General features: G+C 41.1%; 1 protein-coding gene across 1 annotated transcript; it reads left to right on the plus strand.

The window, feature by feature from the left end:
• Positions 1–22,453, plus strand: acadvl (acyl-CoA dehydrogenase very long chain). The gene is made up of 20 exons (XM_080742027.1): positions 1–358; positions 482–545; positions 3,796–3,876; positions 4,067–4,139; positions 4,284–4,348; positions 4,817–4,951; positions 6,032–6,176; positions 6,760–6,889; positions 7,457–7,582; positions 7,837–8,035; positions 9,706–9,810; positions 10,337–10,423; positions 10,644–10,706; positions 13,759–13,860; positions 15,170–15,267; positions 15,364–15,436; positions 16,991–17,063; positions 18,428–18,500; positions 19,183–19,258; positions 20,682–22,453. Exons 1-20 carry the CDS (start codon positions 291–293, stop codon positions 20,817–20,819), a joined length of 1,974 nt encoding a protein of 657 aa, XP_080598153.1. The 5' UTR covers positions 1–290; the 3' UTR covers positions 20,820–22,453.
• Positions 22,454–22,530: the final 77 nt, after the last annotated feature.

The raw sequence follows: 22,530 nt of genomic DNA on the forward strand, positions 1-22,530 counted from the left end.
GCAGAGCAGACATTATAGTGTCAGTAGGTCATCTGGACACGGCGGGGTGGTGGACACTTTACAACTGTCACCTATATGATTATCTGATCAACAAACGTCAACATTAGAACAACGTAGACCTGCGTTCAGGAAGGACTCCGCAACAAAGACAGCGACACTTAGCTAACCTCCAGACATCCCACTACTTACGTAAGGTTTAAGCGGTTATAACGTTATTTATTGTGTGTATTAAGGCATTGTTTTATTAAAGTCAGGCTGAGGCCAGTGCTAACAAATAAACAAAACCAACCATGCTGCTTCGCAAAGTGACCCAGCAGTCTTCCGCGTTATGCGGCAGCATTCTTCGCTCTCCAGTCGGGTAAGTGAGCTAAATTCTTTGATCAAATGGTCGTTTTCTGAAGTCGATGGATATTATTATTCATGTTTTACTTGAATAAAACGTGCTGCTGTCACTGTGTGTGTGTTGAATGAATGCATCCAGGGCTCATCATGGGCGAGCCGTGGTCGCAGCACGTCCTCGTCCTTATGCAAGCCAAGCTACAGAGGTAAACACCCATATTGTTTTATAGTTGCAAATTTAGCAGTGCATTTGTTGTTGAGGAAAGCACGTTGCTGCTATGTTTGTATCATTGTTGCTATATTTGTATAATGTTAATGGCCTCGTATCGTATTGTCGTTGTTTTGAAAAAAAAAAAAAAAGTGTATAGTGTGTGTATAGTTGAAGGTGTCCTTATATATCCACCCTCCACTCCTCCCCCCCCATCCTAGTGGAAAGTGGGGTAAAGTTCATTGCTCGTCACATGGTTTACCACTTTCATAAAAGACAGCTGCAATTAAGAAGGTGGTTGTTTTGCTAATTATTATACATATTAGGCATTATTGTTTGATTGTATAGTGGAAAAAAGACTATACCTAGATTGGTCTGGTTTTATTTAACCCAAATATACCAAGCAGTTGCAGCCATACACTGCCCATTTGTCAGATATGATGTTGTCCATAATATTCTAATAAATAGGTCTACCTTATTCAGTTATGTGTAGGACATATTATCTAACTAAAGAGGGATTCAATCCTTTTTCTCTCTATTAAATAAAAACAAATTGTGTATTAATTTCCCATAAAAGAAAGATTAGCATAAGATAGGGGTGCCACATTTCATCTAACTAATCGATTTAATTGATTATAAAAAATAATCCATAATATCGATAATTAAATAAAATGGTAGATCAAAAATGGTAGAAATATAAAACAACACTTATGTGGTTAATTCATTCTTTGCTATATAAAGAAACTGATTATATATTAGAAAAACAATTATTCGATTAATCAAAAAATGTAATTGAAAGAAATATTGCTAAGAAAGTAATCGATAGTCATCAGTGTCATCCTCAATTCCTCATAGCAATGGGAAGCAAATTTTCTAGACGTCTCATTATTAAAGTACAGTAACTGTGTTGCCCCCAATACTCGTCTGGCAGGCTATGTCCTTGGTTTTACCTTTAACCCATTTGAGATGACTCTTCTTCTTCTGTTGTATTTTGGCTCAGAAGGAGGTTTGAGAACTTGGCTGGCACTGTATGAAAAACATTGTTAAAGATAGTAGCCCCTAGCCACCGAGAACAGTCTGCGTCAGTGTGTCTGTTTGTATCCAACATGGCAAGTGAGGAAGAATTATACTATATTGTTGTTTTGGTTGTATCTAACCGTTATTTTACCATCACTTATTGTACTTCTATAATACATTATGATATGACATGATATTCGGTATAGGGGCCAAGATGTCTCCTCTAGATAGCTATTGTTTTGGTGATAGCCTTTCTGTTATGGTTCAGCTTGTCCTTGTAGCTTAGCTGCTAGTAATGGCAAATGGTGCATTTACATAGTGTCTTTATCCAAAACGCATACAATGATTGTGCATTACATTCACCTATTCGCACATGCATGCATAGTTTGCAAACACAGATGGTGAAGGAAACCATGCAAGGCACCAACTAGGGTTTAATATTTTTGTCCCGTTAAATATATATATATTTAAAAAAGGAAAAAAACTGTGAAAAACTGTCTCCAATGCTTCTCGGCCTGGCGGAGACAAAAAGTGCGCACTAGAAAGATGATCACCGCGTCCTCGGGCGGGGCTCGCTCGCCTCGCTGTCATCAGAACTTCAGTTCAGGACTCGCTGTTGGACCTTTATATCTATATATCAGACATTAGGCTAGAGATCAAATTCACATCATCCACCGACCACACAGCATGGTCTCTGTCTGTGGCTGCGCAATTCACAAAGCAGCAATGGATTGTTCTTATTCGTTTTCCTTCCTCATAGGCTACAGTATCTCTGTGAAAAGATGTTTTCTGTACCCACTTGTATAAAACAAATAGGATTACGACTTATAGCAGAGCGAAGATGATCTTCGTGTTGCAGTGAGCAACATTGAGTCCAGAAAAGCGTTGTCAGATGTATTAATTCTGGTTAAAATATATTGTGTGGAAATGCAAACCAACAGAGTAGACGGGTCCCGCTGCCAGTTCCCGGGCGGGATATTACGTGCACTCTGCGCGGGAAGCCCGGATCCCGGGATCCCGGTATTAAACCCTAGCACCAACCTGTTCATCGGGAGCAATTCAGCGCTGCTCCTAAGGTAGATAACTATGGTCTTTGGTCTGAGCCCTGCCATGTGCTGCCCTGTGCCACCAACATTACTTGTATTGTGCCGGGGGATTGTGATGGCGGTTGTGGCTCAGGAGGTAGAGCAGCTCGTCCAGTGATCCGTTTGTCGGCGGTTCGAATCCCGGCTCCTCCTGTCTGCATGTCGAAGTGTCCTTGGGCATGATACTGAACCCCACATTGCCTCCAATGAGTCAGTCGGTGTTAGTATGCCACCATTGGTATGTGCATGTGGGAAGTGGGGACGCTGGTGTCGACTGTTCGCCGCTTCACCTCCCAATGTATGAATGAATGGACCATTGTAAAGCGATTTGAGTGCTTGGAAAAGCGCTGTACTTATCCCCATGATATTATGTACATTAAAGCATAACCATCATCAGCACCTAGAATGTTGTCTCGATCTCTTGTTGCCTCATCAGTTACTGATTGTTCCAGAATTCCACAACATAAGGAAATATTATCGTCATCCTGTCACATTTGTTTTGACACATAGACCCCAACAGCCACGAAACCTCGATTCCCCATCCAAATTTAAAACTGACCTAAAAACATGGCTGTCAATTGGACCTTTTTTATTATTATTTTATTATTTCAGCTTGTCAGACCTACACAAAGGGATCTTTAAGATGTAGGTGCAGGTGACAGCAGGTCCCACACTCAGGCCCTCATTTATCAAGCATGCGCAGGTCATAAAACAGGCGTACGCCAAGATCACTGCCACTTTCTGGACTTATCAATCTATCGTTGCTTTGCCTTCTTACGTCTGGGCTGACAAGTGCTTTAACAGTCATTCAGATAAGATTGCAGATCTGGCTCAGACCTAGGCTATACAATCGCTTATGCAAGAGCATTTCCAGGAGTCGGGACCGGCTCTGCTGTTATCCTTTCATGGACAGTGAGGTCTCCAAACCTTTATGAAGTAGCTATGTTGTCTGACTTGGGCCACGGGAGAAATTGTCTTATATTATTGTAACAATAATATTCTGTAACAATTCTTCATATTTTTTGTGCACTGGTACAGTAGCGTGCTGCTGTTTTGGAGATATTACTGACTCCTGACCCTTAAAGTATTCGATCAATCAATCCCCTCATCTCTCTCTTTCTCTCTGGTTCTCTCTCACTCTCTCAGGCAGTATTGGAGAAGCCAGTAGCCGTGGGCAGTGATGCTGCCACTACTACTAAGGTGGAGAAGAAGGCAGCCATCATCACAGTATGTTATTTTGTGCACATTATCTCCCTGTTTGTACTCAAGCTGTTGTTGACACATTTGTCAACAGCTTGTCAACAGACATCTGTCTTTGGTCAGCCAGTGGACTGTCATATTTTAAAATGGCATTTGAATGATAGTGACTGTCTAATGCCATCATTTGTGCTAAACCTGACATTGCTGTTGTCAACAGGAATCCAAATCATTTGCTGTCAACATGTTCAAGGGCCAGATCACCACAGCTCAAGTGTTCCCCTACCCCTCAGGTAAACCAAAATACTTTAAATAAGCATATTTTAACGTGATCAATTATCTTTTATCAATATTGTCATTTCACTGAGCAGTGCAATGGCTTAGGGACACCAGGTTGAAAGTTGTTAATGACTATGTTTTTTGTTTTCCTCCCACAGTTATGAATGAAGAACAGGACCAATTCCTTAGAGAGTTGGTGGGGCCTGTCAACAAGTTTTTTGAGGCAAGTGAACAGAAATCTTGAGCCTTCCTTCCATTCTTATATAATGTCCTGGTTCCCTTTTCCTTTCATCATGGTTTATTGTTTGTTGGTGTGCATCGCCTAGTATGTATTTCGTCACTGTCGGGCAGAAACCTCTTATCTCCAAGTTTCAAATGTGTATGTTTTTTGGTAAAGCAATGCCCTGCTTCATACAAGACCGTCGCACAAAACTAGTGAAAACAGCAGATCTACAAGCACACGTGCATCGCAAGGCGTTGTGTGCTTGTAGATCGGCTGTTTTCACTAGTTTAGTACGTTTTTAGATGATACATACAAAATGAACGGTTTTGGACATACAAGGTTTCCACCCGAACAACAACGATTTATTATTTTAGCGTTCATTTCTTTGGTGTAAAGCACTTTGAAACGGTCGTCATTACGCTACTTCTTCCCTTCCCCTCCATCTTTCTGTCCTGTCACCTTATGCAGGAGGTGAACGATGCGGCGAAGAACGATGCCTTGGAGAAGGTGGAGGACCACACCATGGAGGGACTGAAGGAGATGGGGGCCTTTGGCCTGCAGGTGCCTGCTGACCTGGGGGGACTTGGCCTCACCAACACCCAGGTAAAGAATAACCAGAGATTAAAATCATCGATATTCAAAAAGATTTGTAAGATTGTATTGAAGGGATAGCCCGTTGAGATGCAGCATCTCATTTTCAAGAGGGACCCATACAAACATGACATACAAAAGAACATGAACAGCAGACATACATACATACAAGACAGGGATACAGATACATTCTTACACAGATAGCTTGCTCACCCTCACCCGCCACATCATCAGCTGATGAGCAATTTTGTCTGGCCCCACCTGGTTGTGATTGGATATCGCTGCCCCCTAAATTGTGAGGCACCAATCGGGACCCAGTATTCAAATGTAGGGTGGCTTTCACTAGAGGCATATTTTTAAATCAGCCTCTTCGAAATGCAGGTTCCAAACAGAGATTCCAGACTAATATCTACGCAGTGGTATTAGTCTGGCCATGCCAGGCTATATTTTTACAGCATGGCCCCAAAGAGGTCAGTCGTATAGAACAATGTTTGTCTGCATTCCCACCAAAATCTGACCCATTATAGAGTTTTTGTCCAAATATGACATAAATCTTCCCAAATATAGATTTTCACATGGTTCCACACTTGCCTCCAACTACTGACCACATAATTATTAGACTCTGCATGCTATGCTTGGTTTTGGTTATGGAGGATGAATCTTTATCGATTCATCGATACCTTGCCCTAGTTACCTTCCTCTAACACCACACCACATCACGTCCTCTTTTCCTGTCTTGGAACTGTCACACTGTTACATGTTCACTCAGCTAAGAATTAAGCTTTGCTTGTGGAGTGGTGAACCCAGAGCCTTGTATTAGAGAGTTCTGCCAATGCAGGGTCAGAAATGGCGCCGGTCACATGGTTCATGTAACTCGAAATGCCACTATTTCCCCATGGACTCCGATGCATTCTGTAAACTTCCGGTTCAGCGCTATAAATTGTCACTATTCGCCAATAGATGTGTATGTAGAAGACTTGGCCCCATGAATTGAACGGAGGTGGCACAACTCTCCAATAGACGGCTCTGGTTAACACAGATTTGCATAATATTTCATACAAGTATTTATTTATTGTTCTTTGTTGTTCACAGTATGCCAGGTTGGTCGAGATTGTAGGCATGTATGACCTGGGTGTTGGCATCACCCTGGGTGCCCACCAGTCCATTGGCTTCAAGGGAATCCTGCTTTTTGGTAACCCTGCGCAGAAGGAGAAATACCTGCCCAGGCTGGCCACAGGTTAGACTGAAATTTTACCGGAGAGTTGCACCTTTTTATACATACAGTCCCAGCATCATCTATTACAATTAGGCTCCAGTCAACCAACAACAGGGTACATGGTAGAGTAAGTAGTGTCAAGAAAACAATTAGCCAGTAGCTATGCCCCTCCCCTAAAAGCTTTTGTCCAATGCTAGCTTAGCAACCGGCAGCTTGCCAAGGCTGTTGCCAAGGCAAACCTTGGCAAGCAGGAAGTTATTCTAAGCTAACATTGGACAAAAGCTTTTTGGGAGGGGCATAGCTACTGGCTAATTAAGTGCTTCAAAGTAACTTGGATAGCAGGTAGACATGAAACATAAATTAAATAATATGTTACCTAAAACATTGATAGGAAATGGAAAGATCATGCAGGAGACAAAACCTTCCAGAGAAGAGAGAAACTCAGTTTTGTCTATGTTGAGGTTTAGGTGGTGGGAAGAAATAATTAATTAGATTCATTCATGTACTGTATTTATGCATTGGCATTGGAAATATGGGCAAGTAAACATACTGTTCTAGTATGTGTTTCTCCTAACAAACGGATGTATGTTTCCTATTTGTCCAGGAGAGGACATAGCAGCTTTCTGTCTGACCGAGCCTGCCAGTGGCTCGGACGCTGCCTCTATCAAGACCACAGCGGTCGAGTCCCCCTGTGGAAAGTACTTCACTCTTAACGGAGGCAAGATCTGGATCAGGTGAGACCGGCCAGTGGTCAGATGCTAACGGTTAATGTTGTCTCAATTTGATTTAAAGGTGTCCATTTTGGAATTACTGTATGTTTGAGGTTGTGTTTAGCACAAGTTGGAAGTGTGAGGTTTAGATGTTTTTCCATGACCACTACCTAACCTGAGACATGTGTTCCTCTCACCACAAGGGGGAAATGTTGTACAATTAATTCAGTATGTAATGCTACTGTAGTATGACACATGTTTTTTTGTTTTGTTTTTATCCTTTACAATGATAATTGTGTAAACTGTTGAGTTTTAGTTCATTTAGTTTGCTTTGTTAGTTTGGGTGTTAACTGTTTCATAGACCACAATGGAAACACGTTTTGGCTTTTTTTTGTGGCCCATTGATGGCAATAAAACGGGCAGCGTTTGGCGGCCTAGGCAACCGCCTACCTCCTGAGATCTGATCTAGCCTAAATTAAATAAAATAAAAGGGGGGGGGGGGGGGACTGGCATTTTGGCTGGCACTTCGCTGGCATTTCGCCTATATTGACTCTCATTACTGCAATAAAATACTCCATCTATCTATGGCAGCAATGGAGGCCTGGCAGAGATCTTCACAGTGTTTGCCAAGACCCCGATGAAGGATCCTAAGACGGGAGAGATGAAAGACAAGATCACTGCCTTCGTCGTGGAGAGGAGCTTTGGAGGAGTCACTCAGTGAGTTGAGAGATGCTGCTGTACCTGCTTGTTATAACTGTGCAAAGGCAATAGGGTTAAAGCAATTCCAGATACAGTACATTGTAGATCAAAGGCTTAGTGATCCAAAAGGCTTCAATCCTTCCTTCCTTCTCTCTCTTATCCTACCCCATCCCTTTTTCACCACATCACTCCTTTCTCCACTCCACTAATTTATTTTTCCCGAATGAATCCTTACATCCAACGATCGTATGCTTAACCTCTTCCCACCACAGTGGCCCACCCGAGAAGAAAATGGGAATCAAAGCGTCCAACACAGCTGAGGTCTACTTCGAGAATGTGCGCGTGCCGGCTGACTGTGTCCTGGGCGAAGTAGGCGGAGGTTTCAAGGTGGCCATGAACATCTTGAACAACGGGCGCTTCGGCATGGCTGCCGCCCTCTCCGGCACCATGAAGGCAGCCCTCACCCAGGCTGTGAGTACATTTTATTTCTCCAATAGCACCCCTTTTTTGTACTGTTTGCCAGTGAACTTGTGGAAAGGCTATTATTTTATTTAAAATGTCCACCTCGATGTGGGGACGCCAGGTTGAAAGTTGTTAAAGACTGATGGGGAAGTGCGGCGAGCATGTGAAAGTGACAGGTGCTAAAAGCTTACAGATGCTTTCTCAGACAAGCACAGAAACTCTAGGACTCCCTACTGTAGGAATATCCTGATGTGTGCATCAGGACCTGTGTGCACAATAGCAACCAGCAGTCTGTCATTTGAAGTAATAAAGGGCAGCAGTGACTGTCCAAACGCTCATGAAGTCAATGGCAGTCAAAAAACGACATCCAAGCAGATTTAACTGACGTAGTTAAAATTCTTTGTTGTAGCAGGGAAAAGTCTTCATCAGGGTTGTCTGTCTTATTAGTGGCTTTCATATCCTTTGTGTCTGACACTTGTTTCTGATGCAATACCCTCCACCGATTGCAGTTTTTTGTCTGTTTCTGACTTTCTGTGCATCAGATAAGATAGCGCATAGTGGTGGGAAATTCCCATCTTGCATTTTACTTTCTTTGTTTATGCACTGTACTGCAAACTTCTGTTGAGGTTTTCACACGGCTGAAAATCAAATGCCAAATGTGTGTTTGTAGTGATTATTTTCATCTTACCCTGAACACCAGAACACACAATATTTCCAATTTCACACACAATACCTCTCAGATTGCCATTAGTCTTAATGTAATCGTGCCATCCTTAGGTCAAACTTTCCACTTGCACACAAATTATCTAAAAATCTAATGGGCACATTTGATTTGATTTGATAATAAAATAAGTAAACAAAACAAAAGAAACAATAAAAATTGCGATCATTGATCCTCCCCTACTCAAAAAGGATTAGGATGAAGTAAAGACTTTACTCTACCCCCTTAATATATAATATTCATAATCCATATGAACAATTACAATTTCATTCATTGCCATGAAACCTGCTGAATGCATTATTTGTGACCTTTTACAGTAGTGCGGTGCCACCTTTTGGCCAACATTCTCAACATTGGTTGATTATTGTCCACTACTCAGTCATGTTGATGGTTTTGTAAAGCCTAGTTCACACTACAGGAGAATCTGGAAGATTTGGGGTCGGACATTTATGAATTACCCCAAGCATCTTTTTAAGCATTATGTACTAACAATGTTTCTTATAGGTGCATTATATTATGAGACAGCATATAGGCAGATACCAATATGGCTAATATCGCTGATATTATACCGACATTGGACACAACTTCTCTATGGAGAGGTTATGAAAAAGTAATTGAAAACCCTTGAGGAAAAAGTATACTGTTTTGTTGTTGTAACAGCAGTCATAATGCAAGCTCCAAACCCTTAAAGAGCTTTGTGTTATTATTACCCCTCAGGCCAGGAACACATTTCTGTGTTGTTGTTGCTATATACAGTATATAGCAATATAATTGTTAGAAAAGAAGCGGCCTCACGTCTAAATGGGTTAAATGTATGAGAGGAGACATGGAGCTATATTTTTGTCCATGCCTTCCTTATCCCTAATCTTCTTTGCCCTTTTCTTTTTAAATTACATTTATTTTAAATACTTCGAATATGAAAATAGGGCCCACGATTTCTGACACTATCCCCCAACAGGTGGACCATGCAGCCAACAGGATCCAGTTTGGGAGTAAGATCCACACCTATGGAGCCATCCAGGAGAAGATGGCCCGCATGGCCATGCTGCAGTACGTCACTCAGGTCAGTAAAGTCATCACTGAATGTCTTATCCTCTACTACTAATACTTAGCCTCTGGTGCATTCTCAACATGACCGTTTTGCAACTAATTCTGACCCTAAAGTATTATGAAATACAGGTTTAGAGTATTTGGGTACTCTCCTTTATGTTTAGCCTCTTTTAGGGGGGCAAAAAGCAAAACAAATGTAGACTGATTTTGAGGACTGCAGTGGAAATAAGCCGTTAGGCTTTCGACTTTTGTTTTCATCCTCAGCGATGCATTGACTGTATGTCGGAAAGTGCTCTGTGTTAAATCAATCAATCAATCGATCAATCGATTAAGTTCAAGCAAAGTCTGACTCAGAAGTCTAATTATACACTTAGACCCTCCTTATTGGCATATCATGTTATCGATGTATTCATTTCCATAACTTGGGACATGCCTATACTTTGCCACAGCACTGCTCTAAGTCGTTCACTTATATTGATGATTTAGTCTGTCCAGGTCTCAAATGTCCATGTAGATGATCGACCTCTCTCTTTGTGCAGTCAATGGCCTACATGATCAGTGGCAACATGGACAGCGGGGCGAGCGATTTCCAGATAGAGGCGGCCATCAGCAAGATCTTTGCCTCCGTGAGTTTTACGTTTCCTCTGTGTGCTTCATCAATGTCACTGGCTGCAGATCAGGGTGCTGTGTGAGGCCAGGCTGCATGACAGGAAGGGGTACTTGCTGCATGTGTTTCTGGTTATTTATGGAGATCCTCATTCTATAGAAGCCAACTGGAAAACTTAAGAAGTGGCTGAGCAAAAGAATAATAATCTGTGTGTTTGTGTTTGTATGTGTGTGTTGCAGGAGGCTGCGTGGACAGTGACTGACGAGTGTATCCAGATTATGGGTGGCATGGGCTTCATGAAGGTGAGTGATCAATCAGCCCACGTCACGGAGACCTGCTCATGGGGTCATCTGGGTACTTACTGGCTGGTTACACTGCTATTCACAACTGATGCTGCCAGGATAGGCACACTTACGCCACAGATTAGTGAGTCAGGGTGACTCTTCTCAGTAGAAAATACATCATTTTTGTCAAGCCACATGACACACAAGACTTTTTGCCAAATCTGTTGAATGAGCAGTTCTTGGGTGGGGCTTACCAGAAGTGACATGAGACTGATGATGGATAAGAATCTCAAAGCAGAGGATGAGCCTGTTTGTTTGTTGTTGTCTATTTAGAGCCATCTTCCTACAGTATATGTTGAACCACCATAGCTCTATCATACATCCTTTACATTATTTATAGGACGAAATTAGTGGTCGGGCTTGTTTATTTTATAGACACTGACTCATCATACTATACATCTTAATGTGGTTATTTTGTCTAGCCCAAAATGTTTTTGTTTGTTTTGTGCATTGCATCCTCGACAGTTTGTGGAGAAGACATTTATTTATCAATTTACATTTTAATCGCACAATTATGCTTAGCCAACATTGAAATACTATTCAGGTGAGCTTGGTAATATTTTAATGATGGACAATTAATGCCATTGACAAGAAATCCATGTTTATTTTCCATATATGGCCAAAGCTGTGAATAGACAAAAGATATGTATTGACAATGGCATGCCTGGCATTAGTGGCATGGTCCTTTTAAAGTTATTACTGATCTCGACTCAACTTCTACTCATTACATACTAAAGTAGTTGTACATCAGTGATGAAAAGACAGGGACAGGGATAGCTATAGCCATTGTCTGCCCCACAATAAGCCCTTTTGCAAATCCCGCCCCATTCTGCCCTGTTACTATGATAGGACATTTGACCCTGGGCAGATTGTTTTTATAGTGGCAGTGAATGGGATTTTTTTTCCCTTCATAGCCTCATTACAGCTATATAAAGTACCAAAGGAAAAACATCTAGGTGATATTAATAAAAAGGGAAGACAAAGGTACAGTAGTTACATTGCAAAACAGGGGGTTTACCCGAAAATATATGTTTTAATTTGTTTAATCCCAGTGGGACAGAATCCTCTTTGCAGATTCTTTTATAGTGGTAGTGGATGGGATTTTTTTTCCCTTCATAGCCTCATTACAGCTATATAAAGTACCACAAAAAACACATCTACGTGATATTAATAAAAAGGGAAGAAAAAGGTACAGTAATTACATAGCAAAACAGTAGTTTTCCCCCCGAAAATAAATGTTTTAATTAGTTTAATCCTCTGGATCAGAAAGAGAATAGACCGCGCATTGCATCCTGGGTAGGAAGAGGACAGAACTATAATCCTAACCTCACATAATAGGCTGGCTTTTCGTAATTCTGCCCATTTAAAATATATGTACCCAATCGTGACTCTTAGACCATTGATATGGTCCATGTGAACTAGTTTGTTGAAGCTTATTCATTATGATGAGCGAGATCACGGCCGAGATCGCGGCCGTACCGGGCGATCGCCGTGTCGCGCACTGCGGACAGTTTTGAAAGCCACATTTAACATTCTCCACTGCACAAACTCCACCCCCGATAGCAAAAAGTGAATGTTTTTTTCTGGTTGGCCAGTCAGGGAGTCTCAGGGACCAATCAGAAGGCTGACAAACGGTCTATTATCCTGGTGATTAGGGTCTCCGCACCAAAATAGCATAGGCGTGTTTACTGTTTATTTGCGGTTGTCTTCACCAGACATACTGTAGGCACCCTAAAATGTATTTTAATGTTTCTAGATGTTTTTGAAAACCTGTTGTTGCCTTCCAAAATACCCTCGGACCCTAAGACCCTGCAGCATTCCTTTATGAGTGGACGTATAGACAAAGGCTGTAATGACAACAGAGTCACCGAGCTACGATTCGTGTATAGCTTCAGCAGCTATACACACTTAACGCTGCATATGATGAACATAAACACATGTTCATGTCACCACCAAAAACGTGACAGAATAATAGAAACGGAAATGTTGAACATGGAAACACTGAAGTTCACAAAGTTCACAAGAACAGATTTGGTGCAAGCTAGGTGCACCATGTGTGGGTGAGTTGAGGGTGCACGGAAACAGAAAGGGCTAAAAATAGTACACCAAGCAATTTAGGTCACTCTGGTAGAGAGGCATCCCTCCTGTGTTATAGTCCTGATACAATGGAACGTGTACCTTGTGATATTTGATCATGCAGAAAGGGAACAGTGGTGGAAACCTTGCTCTACGTTAGTCACTTGCAATGCAGACAGTAATTTCTTCTAGCCTTCAGGCATTAACCAAGCAAATGTTTGTGTCAAATGTTGACTGGAGAAAACAAAGCATTTGGCACAATTCACTCATATTGGCAAGGATGGGTCATTTTAATTTATTTTAATTTGTAACTACTGTTTGGTCCTGATGCAAAGCAGAAGGCAAATCTACGGTGCCTAGTGACTATATGTTTTCACCTCCGCTATTACACCACTGTCAAGCAGATTTGCATCTGATGTTGCAGACCGAAAATATGAGTCTATGTTTGGTGATCTTTGAAGATTAGCAGCAGCAGCAGCCCTGCCTGTGTGTACATAGCTGTTAGCGGGAGTTCTATTTTACGCTTTCTCATGAGCACAAGTTCAAAGCACTCTTTGTCTCATATACTGTAGTGTAGGATACAGTGCAAAGCATTGTATTTTAGTCATTCAGTAGTCAAGGGGGAAGTACAGTAAAGGGGAAAGAAAGAACCGAAGGATGTCTTCTCCTTGAACATGAACATCCTTTTCCTCCTGGATTGACACCTACATTAATCACCGTTTTCCTTGAATGCAGTTCATGATTATTTTGCTCAAATCAACATGAAATACCAAGTTTAGAATACTGATCAAACTAGCAGTGTACTTGGGTTAGTTAATTGGTGGTTAATTATTCCATCTCTTAATAACACAAAGTCAAAGCTTTTGGTCTAGCTTTTTCAATAAAGTGTAACATCTGTAAAAGGTGTCATCATGGCTGTGTCTCTTGTCTACAGGACTCTGGAATCGAGAGGGTGATGAGAGACCTGAGGATTTTCCGTATCTTTGAGGGAACCAATGACATCCTGAGGCTCTTTGTGGCTCTCAACGGATTCCAGGTAAACTGAACATTGAGTGCGTTGCACTTTAACTCATACCCTGCCAAAAAATCGACTTCTATAATAAAATCGACTTTTTAACTCATTGAGTGCCTATCCCGAACTAGTTCGGCTTTATTATCGCATCCCAGAGTGCCAATCCCGAACTAGTTCGGCTTTTTAATTAAAAAAAAAAAACATTTTGAAAAACATTTTTTTTTTTCAAAAACATTTTTTTTTGTCCTCTGTTTACAGACGACGATATTTGCCGATATTTGCTGATATTTACCATCCACTCCAATGCAATCCAGGATCTTTAGAGCTCATTTTCTCTGTTTTTTCTCCCATGCATGAGGTGTGCAAGGTTTAATCATGGCTAAGTTGACGAAAATCTAAATCTAAAATGCTTGGTAGCCAATAGCTAACTTCATCCTCTTCCTGTACATGCACAAAGGAAAGTGTTCTGGCAAGTCATGGCTCCAGGGCTTGGGCATGCATTACCAGCATATCTCTGTTATTCTCTGGCCACTGGGCGCCCTCTAGTGGTGATAGGCTGGCATTAAATGAGTTAACTATGGCCTTCCCTGCCAATAAACTTTTTTTTTTTTTCATTTTTTTTTCAAAAAACATTTTTGGACCTCCAACAATGTACTAGGCATGATCGCGATCGCGAAATTGCATGTTTAACCCCCATACCAACCCCATCTTTCAAACATGGCAGCCATGTTTGTTTACATTAAAGAAAACATAAGGGCTGCTATGAATGCCTGAACGGATTTCCAAGCGGATTTTTTTGTTTGAAAGCTGTGAAAAGCGTGTACATGCATAGTGCATCATCTGTGCACGAATTCGTACACCAGCGTGCACACTATTTTTTTTTTACCCTTTGGTGGCGAAACGGCAATATAAGAGGTCCCACTTTACATACGGCACCGAAGAAGTTAAGCCTTACATGGACATGTTTTACATTTAAAATGGTTCCTTATTCTACACTTTCATGGATATTTGTTTTGCAGCCAGTGCCAGAACATCGTACATCACACCTCACATACAAAGCATAACGGTAGAAGAGTCATAACAACAGTCTTAAGTGAATTTCTGTGAACTAAAGCACACACTACTGTTGAGTGTCAGAGAATTAGCACACCATATAATGTTCTGTTTTGTATACTGAGCATTTAAAACCTCACTGATCCATGCATTTTACACACACACACACACACACACACACACACACACACACACACACACACACACACACACACACACACACACACACGTTTGACCATGTGATGGTGACAGTAAATACTGTATGTGTGTTTATGTCCAGAATGCAGGAAATCAACTGAAGATCTTACAAAAGGCCTTGAAGAACCCTCTGGGAAATGTTGGGTTGCTGGCAGGAGAGATCAGCATGAGAGCCAAGAGGTTGTTCCTTCACATTTCAGACGGAAAAAAAACATGGCTTCCATCAACCACGATCTGATCTAATACACTCTGGTCTCTTTTAATTTGTCATTATAGGAAGGCAGGTTTGAGCACGGGGATCACACTGCAGGGGACAGTGCACCCAGATCTGGCAGAAAGTGGTCAACTGGTATGCGTTTGTCTGTGTGTATCTGTTGATGTGCGGGTAGGGATGGGACGTTTAATGGTTAACCGTGTTTTAGTCTCGCGTAGCCAGACAACTATTCCACCATCTCCGAATGCTATATGGAGTCTGGAACGGCAGCTCCTGAACGGCGAGTATCGGAAGTAGCCAGTGCTGCACTGAACTGTAGTCCCATTGGAAACATAACAGAAACACAATAGCTCAGACAAAGTCATTCGAGCGGCCTATTCTTGTTATGGGTGTATAGTTTAAGAAAACGTTTGAAAACATCATGGAGGTAACACCAATAACACCAGAGAAAGACGTAATAACACCCCCAGAAATATTGAAAGGAGACATAACGCTTCCAGTAGGACATGTTATTGTTACTGCACCAAGGGAGCGGTTGCGTCACATCCGCTTTATCTCGCACTCATCGTTTCTATTTCCATTTGCCAGACTGTATGCCAGGAGCATTTGCCCAAATCGCGGAGGCAACAGTCTGGCCACGCGAGACTAACCGTGTTTCAACCCATTAAGACCGGGAAGGCATCTGTGTCACTTAAGATTTGAACAACTTTAACCATTATTCTTTTTATATACTTTTGCTATTCAAAAATAGATATACAAGCTCATGCTGTGCTATGAGCTTGTAGATCTACTATTTTTGAAAGATTGTGAACATTTGTGCAAATCTTTGAATATATATTCTCATGTTTAACTCATATTAAATCATATTATATTTGCTTCCCTGGAACAACATATTGGGTCGGCGGCCAAATACATATAATTCTAGGGGTCCTTGACATTAAAAAGTTTGAGAACCACTAATATAGAAATATAGAAAAGTCTGTTAGGATTTAAAACACATTTGTAGAATCGGGTCCTCTGGTTAAAGACCACTGTTCCAGAGCCGCGATATTACCCTTTAACATTATCCTATCCAACATGAGTATGTATCATATATACAATGGTGCTGGCCACCACAAAAACGCTTAACATCCTAACAAACGGCACGTAAAGGGGGTAACGATAGCTTTGTATTCTATAAACCTTGTAGGTTTTGTTTTCGTTTTTAATACCTCTCTGTCTTTGATCTGAAACAGTAGCTCATTAAGAGACATCTAGGTCTAGGAAACCACACGGCGCGGCAGTGGAAAACATTTCCAGGAAGTCTGATGATGACTGTTTAACTTCATTTGGAAGCTGTTCACCTTGTCCTGAGACAGCTTAATTCACTGTAATGAAGCGGCAAGAGCTTCATTCGCTGTACTGCTGACATCAGTTCAGTTGTTACATAGAGTATGATATAACTGTTGTCCATGCTCGTTAAGTGCACTGCAAGGTAAACTTTGTGTAGATATGACACTGGCCTTGTTGGTCTGACCTCGCAACACTCCTATGTGTACATGTTCACAAAAGAAATACCCAAAAGCCCATCCCATACAGCATTGTTTGCGTTTCTAAGTACTGTACACAAATGGTGGCGTTTATGTGTGTTAAGTGATGACTGAATAATGTCCTTTCCATCATCTCTTACAATTTCCCTGCTCTTTGCAGACGGTCGATGCCATTGAACAATTCGGAGGTGTCGTTGAAGAGCTGCTGGTCAAACATGGCAAGAAGATCATTGGTGAGCCTGTGTGTGTTTGTTGGTGGGGAGTTTGCAGTCATTTCACCCAGTTCAGATTATTTTCTTGTTTGTTTTTAGTTTCTCCTCATTACACTGTGCTAGGGTAGCCGATCTAGTCCCATATTTGTTATTTTCCCAGTGTGAAATACCTAATTAAATTGGGATGGGTGCTTTGCTGTGCCATGTTTTGGAATAAGCTTTTTTCATACAGTGCGTTGAACTAAGAGACGAGGAAGTACTGTGTGGGTCTGTAATTATCAGAAACTGAAACTGGTTGAATCAACATTTAAGTTCCTTCCTTTTGTGGTAGGCTGATATCCAAGTGAGAGAATCAGTTGAACTTAAGAAGAATCCAAGGCACTCCATTCAGTAGTGTTAAAAAGCCTTTATTAGGTCTCTTGAAAAAGAGAGCTTGCGCACAATGGGCTTCCCTGAATAAATAAAAGAAAGGAAAAGGTCATGGCTTGGCAAAGTTTAAAAAACGCAGGTGACCAACGCTCAAGGGCCTTCATCAGGGTCCAATGAGCTTTTTTCATAGTTGCCACTCCCCCCCCCCCCCCCCCATGTGCGGTGCGGTGTGAGACGGAGCTGTGGACAGCCTACACCAACTTGAGATTGAGGTCAGCCCCTATCTGGGGAAGTATAGACCACTGGTTCTCAAAGTGGGGCCTGTGGATTCCCAGGGGTGGTTGAGGGGGTCCCCAGCAAAATGAGGGATAGTTCAAACACTTTTTGTGATGAAGAGTTTCACCGGGAGGGAGCAATGCATGCGGAGAAGTATGCAATCCATCCTAGTTAGCCTCCATGCAGGACAGGCACTCTGACCAATCTATTCTCGAGTTGCTAGTGCTAGCTTCTGATCCATGAGAGCCCGGCCAAGCCGGATGCATTGCAGGGGAATCGAACCCCTGTCTTGTCCCCGAAGTGGTGGGCAAGTACTTCACCCCTTTGCCAGACAACTCTTAGGCCATTTTGTGCAATGGAATAGCCCAGTTACAAATTGTAAAAAAAAATAGTGAAGAATGATCAATCCCTGTTCTGTTTTGACCTGTAATGAGCTTGTACTTTAGATGGGCTATGTTCAGCGAATACATTTGGTGCAGAGAGAGTGGAGCAAGTACAGGGCAGAGCAACCCCATCAACTATGTATTAGCATTAACTTGTAGTACAACAGTAAAATTACAAATTAAAATGTACAAATGATTTCATATCTTCCCCAAGCAAGTTATACTTTACTGTATTCTGTTCATTTTCAGCTCATTGCTGTCAGTTGGGCGAAGCTAAGCTACTACAATTGATATAGTCGTAATTTGTTGTTTGTTAACTTGAGTCATCTAGCAGTTTTGCCTGATTTGCTGTTGCAGATGAACAGTTTGTGTTGAAGAGAGTGGCTGACTGCGGCATTGACCTGTATGCCATGGTGGTCGTCCTGTCACGGTAAACAAACCACCTTTTCTCCCTTTCTAAATCTTAAGATAAGCTTTATTGGGAGTAAATACAATGTGTTGCCATATTACATAAACATGTTTGTGAAAAACAAGCTAATGATAAATCCCTTTCACCAACATCATACAAGTTTACTCCCTCCCATCCCCACTCTATACACAGCTTGAACGTACCTGTCACGTAACCACTTTAATCATTATTTTCCATACTTTGGCTGTGAGCTTGTATCTGCTATTTTTGAGAAAAAAAAATTGAAGATTTGTGCAAATCTTTTAATATATATTCTTTTCAAGCGAACATTTTCAACTCAAATCTTTGCTTCAGGGGGTTCCCTGGAACAAAATATGTTGATATTTGAGTGGTAGAAATACCTGCAAAGAAACATATCGTTGTTGTCGGGTGGAAACCTTGTATGTCCAAAACCGTTTGTTTTGTATTTATCATTTTAAAAATGATTTAAACTAGTGAAAACAGACGATCTACAAGCACAGTGTGCTTGTAGATCGGCTGTTTTCACTACTTTTGTGCGACGGCTTTGTATGATGAGACAGGACTTTACTTTGTGAACGTACACATTTGAAACTTGGAGATAGGAGGTTTCCACCCGACAACGACGATATGTTTGTCTTAATGGGTTAATGTCATGTCATCTTCTTTGCTTTGCCACCTTCAGGGCGTCTCGATCTCTGAGTCAAGGCCACCCCTCAGCACAGCACGAGAAGATGCTATGTGACACCTGGTGCATGGAGGTAGGGACATTCTCTCACTTGAATAAGAGAACGGCGAGCACTCGTCAGTTGAATAGTTCACGACGTGTATCGGGTGCACGGTTCTGAGCAGTAACTTTGAAAAGATCACCAGCACTCACTCTGTCATTTTAGGCTGTCTTATTTACTGTGTATCCCCGGGACGTTTTGGTCTCATTCACACTGAGGAAGGCTGTTGGCTGAAATGTCTGTGAGTGAGTGATCGCTGGTGATCTTTACAAAGTTACTTTCTCTCAGAGGGCCTGATGTTTAAAAATAAGAAAAAGTATAATTTAATTGCTTTATTTCATTGTTTTTATTTATAAAAAAAAAAAGAGGAAGGGAAACATTTGTAATTTTCATCAAAACTACTCAACGTGTTGCATTGTCGAAACAATTGCCAACATCTTGAAATGAGTGGAGCACTGTGCCTCGTTTTCCAGACATTTTTGAAACGAGTTAAAATGCATCGAAGCACGGCAAATTCTCTGTGGGGCAAAAGCAACTGATTAAATCAGTAGTTTACGTGCACATTTTTGGCAGCGCAGGCTTGCAAGGGTATGCAGTACCCTTTCCCATGTCATGTGCTCCACAATTAAGCAACCACTTTCACTGATGTGTCAAAAACTAAAATACACCTTTAAAACTGCCTGCAGTGCTACAGACTAATTTGTTATTTATTAGCTTAATTGTGGAATTCTCTGCTGAGAATGTTTTTCCTATTAGTGTGCTTTAGTATAAATTGCTACCTTTTCCAATTAGGACATTCCTTCTTAGCCTACTACTCAAACATACATAGGCAAAGAAATACAATATTTTGTATTTATTTTTCACAAATATTCAATAGGTTTTCCCTCATACAATACATTATTTAGAGAAGACGTACTGAATTTATGTAGATTTAGATGCTTTAGATTGTTTGCTATTAGAAAACATCGATCCAATCTAGGGCTGTCACGATATGACATTTTACATGACGATTAATTGTCACTCAAATAATTGGCGATTAACAATTTAATTGTGTTTTTGTTGTTGATACTTACATCTCTGTTTGGCTTTTAGGCTTTGAAGTTGTACATGGTAGATATGACACATAACCTAAATATACAAAGAAATTACTGACATATTTGACATCTTACTACTTAAAAAATAACTTTGATAGTGGAAATAGCCGATCTACAAGCTCACAACGCGTCGCAATGCGACGCGTTGTGAGCTTGTAGATCTGCTATTAACACAATTTTTGACCTTTTTTAAAATATATGAACATTTTTCAACATGGAAACGATTATGACGATTATGAAAAATAATCACGATTATGTCAAAAAATCACTAATTAGACGATTATGTAATAATTGTGACAGCCCTAATCCAATCCCTAGCCAACCAACTGTACCTAATGTCTCCCCCCGCCCACCCTTCCCAGGCCCATGACAGGATAATGGCGGAGGTCAAGTCCCTGCGCTCCAGTCAGTCCAGACAGATGTTCAAGAACATGAGGGCCATCTCCATGGCTGTGGTGGAGAACGGAGGAGTGGTCGCCCCTCACCCCCTGGGCTACTAAACACTATTCTAAACGCCTTATTTCTCTTGTTATTTTCTCTTTGCCCCACCCTTCTTTCTGTATTAATATCTGGGATGCCAATGTGGAACTGCTATATCCCTCTTTTCCATCCTTACTACACTGTTATTATACACTACACTGTCATTCTCATCTGATGGGTTCAGTGGTACGTTTTTATCTATTAATGAAGCAGCTGGCAGTTGAATGATGGCTGACGTAAGGTGTGAATGTAAACGCCTGAACTTCCATTTTTCTCGTTGAACAGATATCGGTGTTGAACCTCGCTTATTATGATGCCGAACTAGCTTTGTACAAACTGCGACAGCCAGGTGATCAGTTCTCTTTGTAGATATAAGATTATTAGGACAACATCAATGCACAGTGACAGAACGGGACAGCTACCCGAAAGAGCCAAGGACACATTTTTTTAAGCCGTTTAATTTATAAGCAAATGTATTTTAAAGGGATGTACCGTAAATGTCCTCCTTTTTTTAGGTTTATCTATATAACCTAAAGAATTAACACACACGTTTATATTGAATGCAGTGGTGTTTGTGTAAGTACTTTGTGCATTTTAAGCTCTGTGGCATTAATATCAGGAAGTAAGCTGTTGCCTTAGAAACCAATCCAACAGTGCTGTGGAAAGTTCCTTTTGTGTCTTAAATAAAGACAAAACAGGAAGAGAACTCACGCTTGGAAACGGTATAAAAAATGTGCAGGATAACTCATTCTTCTGTAATGACTGTCAATTAAACCTGACCTAAGTGCAAGAATTTCAGCCAAAGTAGCCAGCTACCTTAACTGTAATTGTGATAATTAACACAGTCTGCATACTTCAAGCTTTTCAGGTTATACAACTGAGTGTACTGTACATACCTAATAGTGGCTTTCTTGGCCCTTGTCTATTAACACCTACATTGTCTGAATATCACAAGATTTGCACGTCACACACTTTCCTTTGACCCGTTTCCAAATTGTATTGCAGCACATCTGGTGCCAAGCAATGATTTGCAGATTCTGAACTGATTCTTCCTCATAACCTGTCAGTCATGGCATCATGTCAACCATGTCATTTAACCCGCCTGTATATCAGTGCTCATGTTGATTTCAAAATGAATAAATAATGAAGTTCAGAGCCTGTTGATTTCCTTTTGGTAAAAAATAAAGCCTTGTCATCATGTGGTGCAAATTTACCCTATTGCCCACTTCCTAGTTCTGCTGTTTATCACGTTTAGTGAGGTTTCAGTTCTTTACCGAAAAGCTTTTCCTGGGCAAAGCACAGTTTACTGGAATCTTCTCTGATTGTTGCAGAGATACCGAGACATTTACCCCTTCCTGTCAAAATATACAGCTGAACTTTCTATCAATATGTTTGCTGCTTGTTTCTGTGACAAACGGCTGTGCAAAGCACCAAAATACCCTGTGGTCACAGTTGAGTTTACCTCAGCAGTTTCATCTAACCGTGAGAGCTAGTGCAGTGTTTATAAAATCCAGCCTCTCTTTTTGTCGAAGTGATAACTTATCTTTTTGCTTTAGTTAACGGGTGCCAGGTATAGAGGCGTCTTTACAGGGCTCTAAGAATTAGATTTGCCCCTTGTTTTTGCCAAGTTTCTTTTTATTTATTTAGCATTATGTCTCAATGACTTCTGCATTATTACATCTGAAGGGGAGGTTGTGTAATGACATCTGTTTGTCTGTGGGCAATATTTCT

The sequence above is a fragment of the Nannobrachium achirus genome, assembly GCF_963921795.1.
Source record: "Nannobrachium achirus genome assembly, chromosome: 14".
In the NCBI taxonomy this organism is placed as follows: domain Eukaryota; kingdom Metazoa; phylum Chordata; class Actinopteri; order Myctophiformes; family Myctophidae; genus Nannobrachium; species Nannobrachium achirus.

What these genes read in the sequence shown, in the direction of transcription:
- acadvl (XM_080742027.1), top strand. Translation starts at nt 291, where the DNA reads ATGCTGCTTCGCAAAGTGACCCAGCAGTCTTCCGCGTTATGCGGCAGC. An exon ending in TTGGCCTCACCAACACCCAG is followed by an intron (nt 4,952 to 6,031) that starts GTAAAGAATAAC and finishes TGTTGTTCACAG; the next exon opens with TATGCCAGGTTGGTCGAGAT. An exon ending in TGGCAGAAAGTGGTCAACTG is followed by an intron (nt 15,437 to 16,990) that starts GTATGCGTTTGT and finishes TGCTCTTTGCAG; the next exon opens with ACGGTCGATGCCATTGAACA.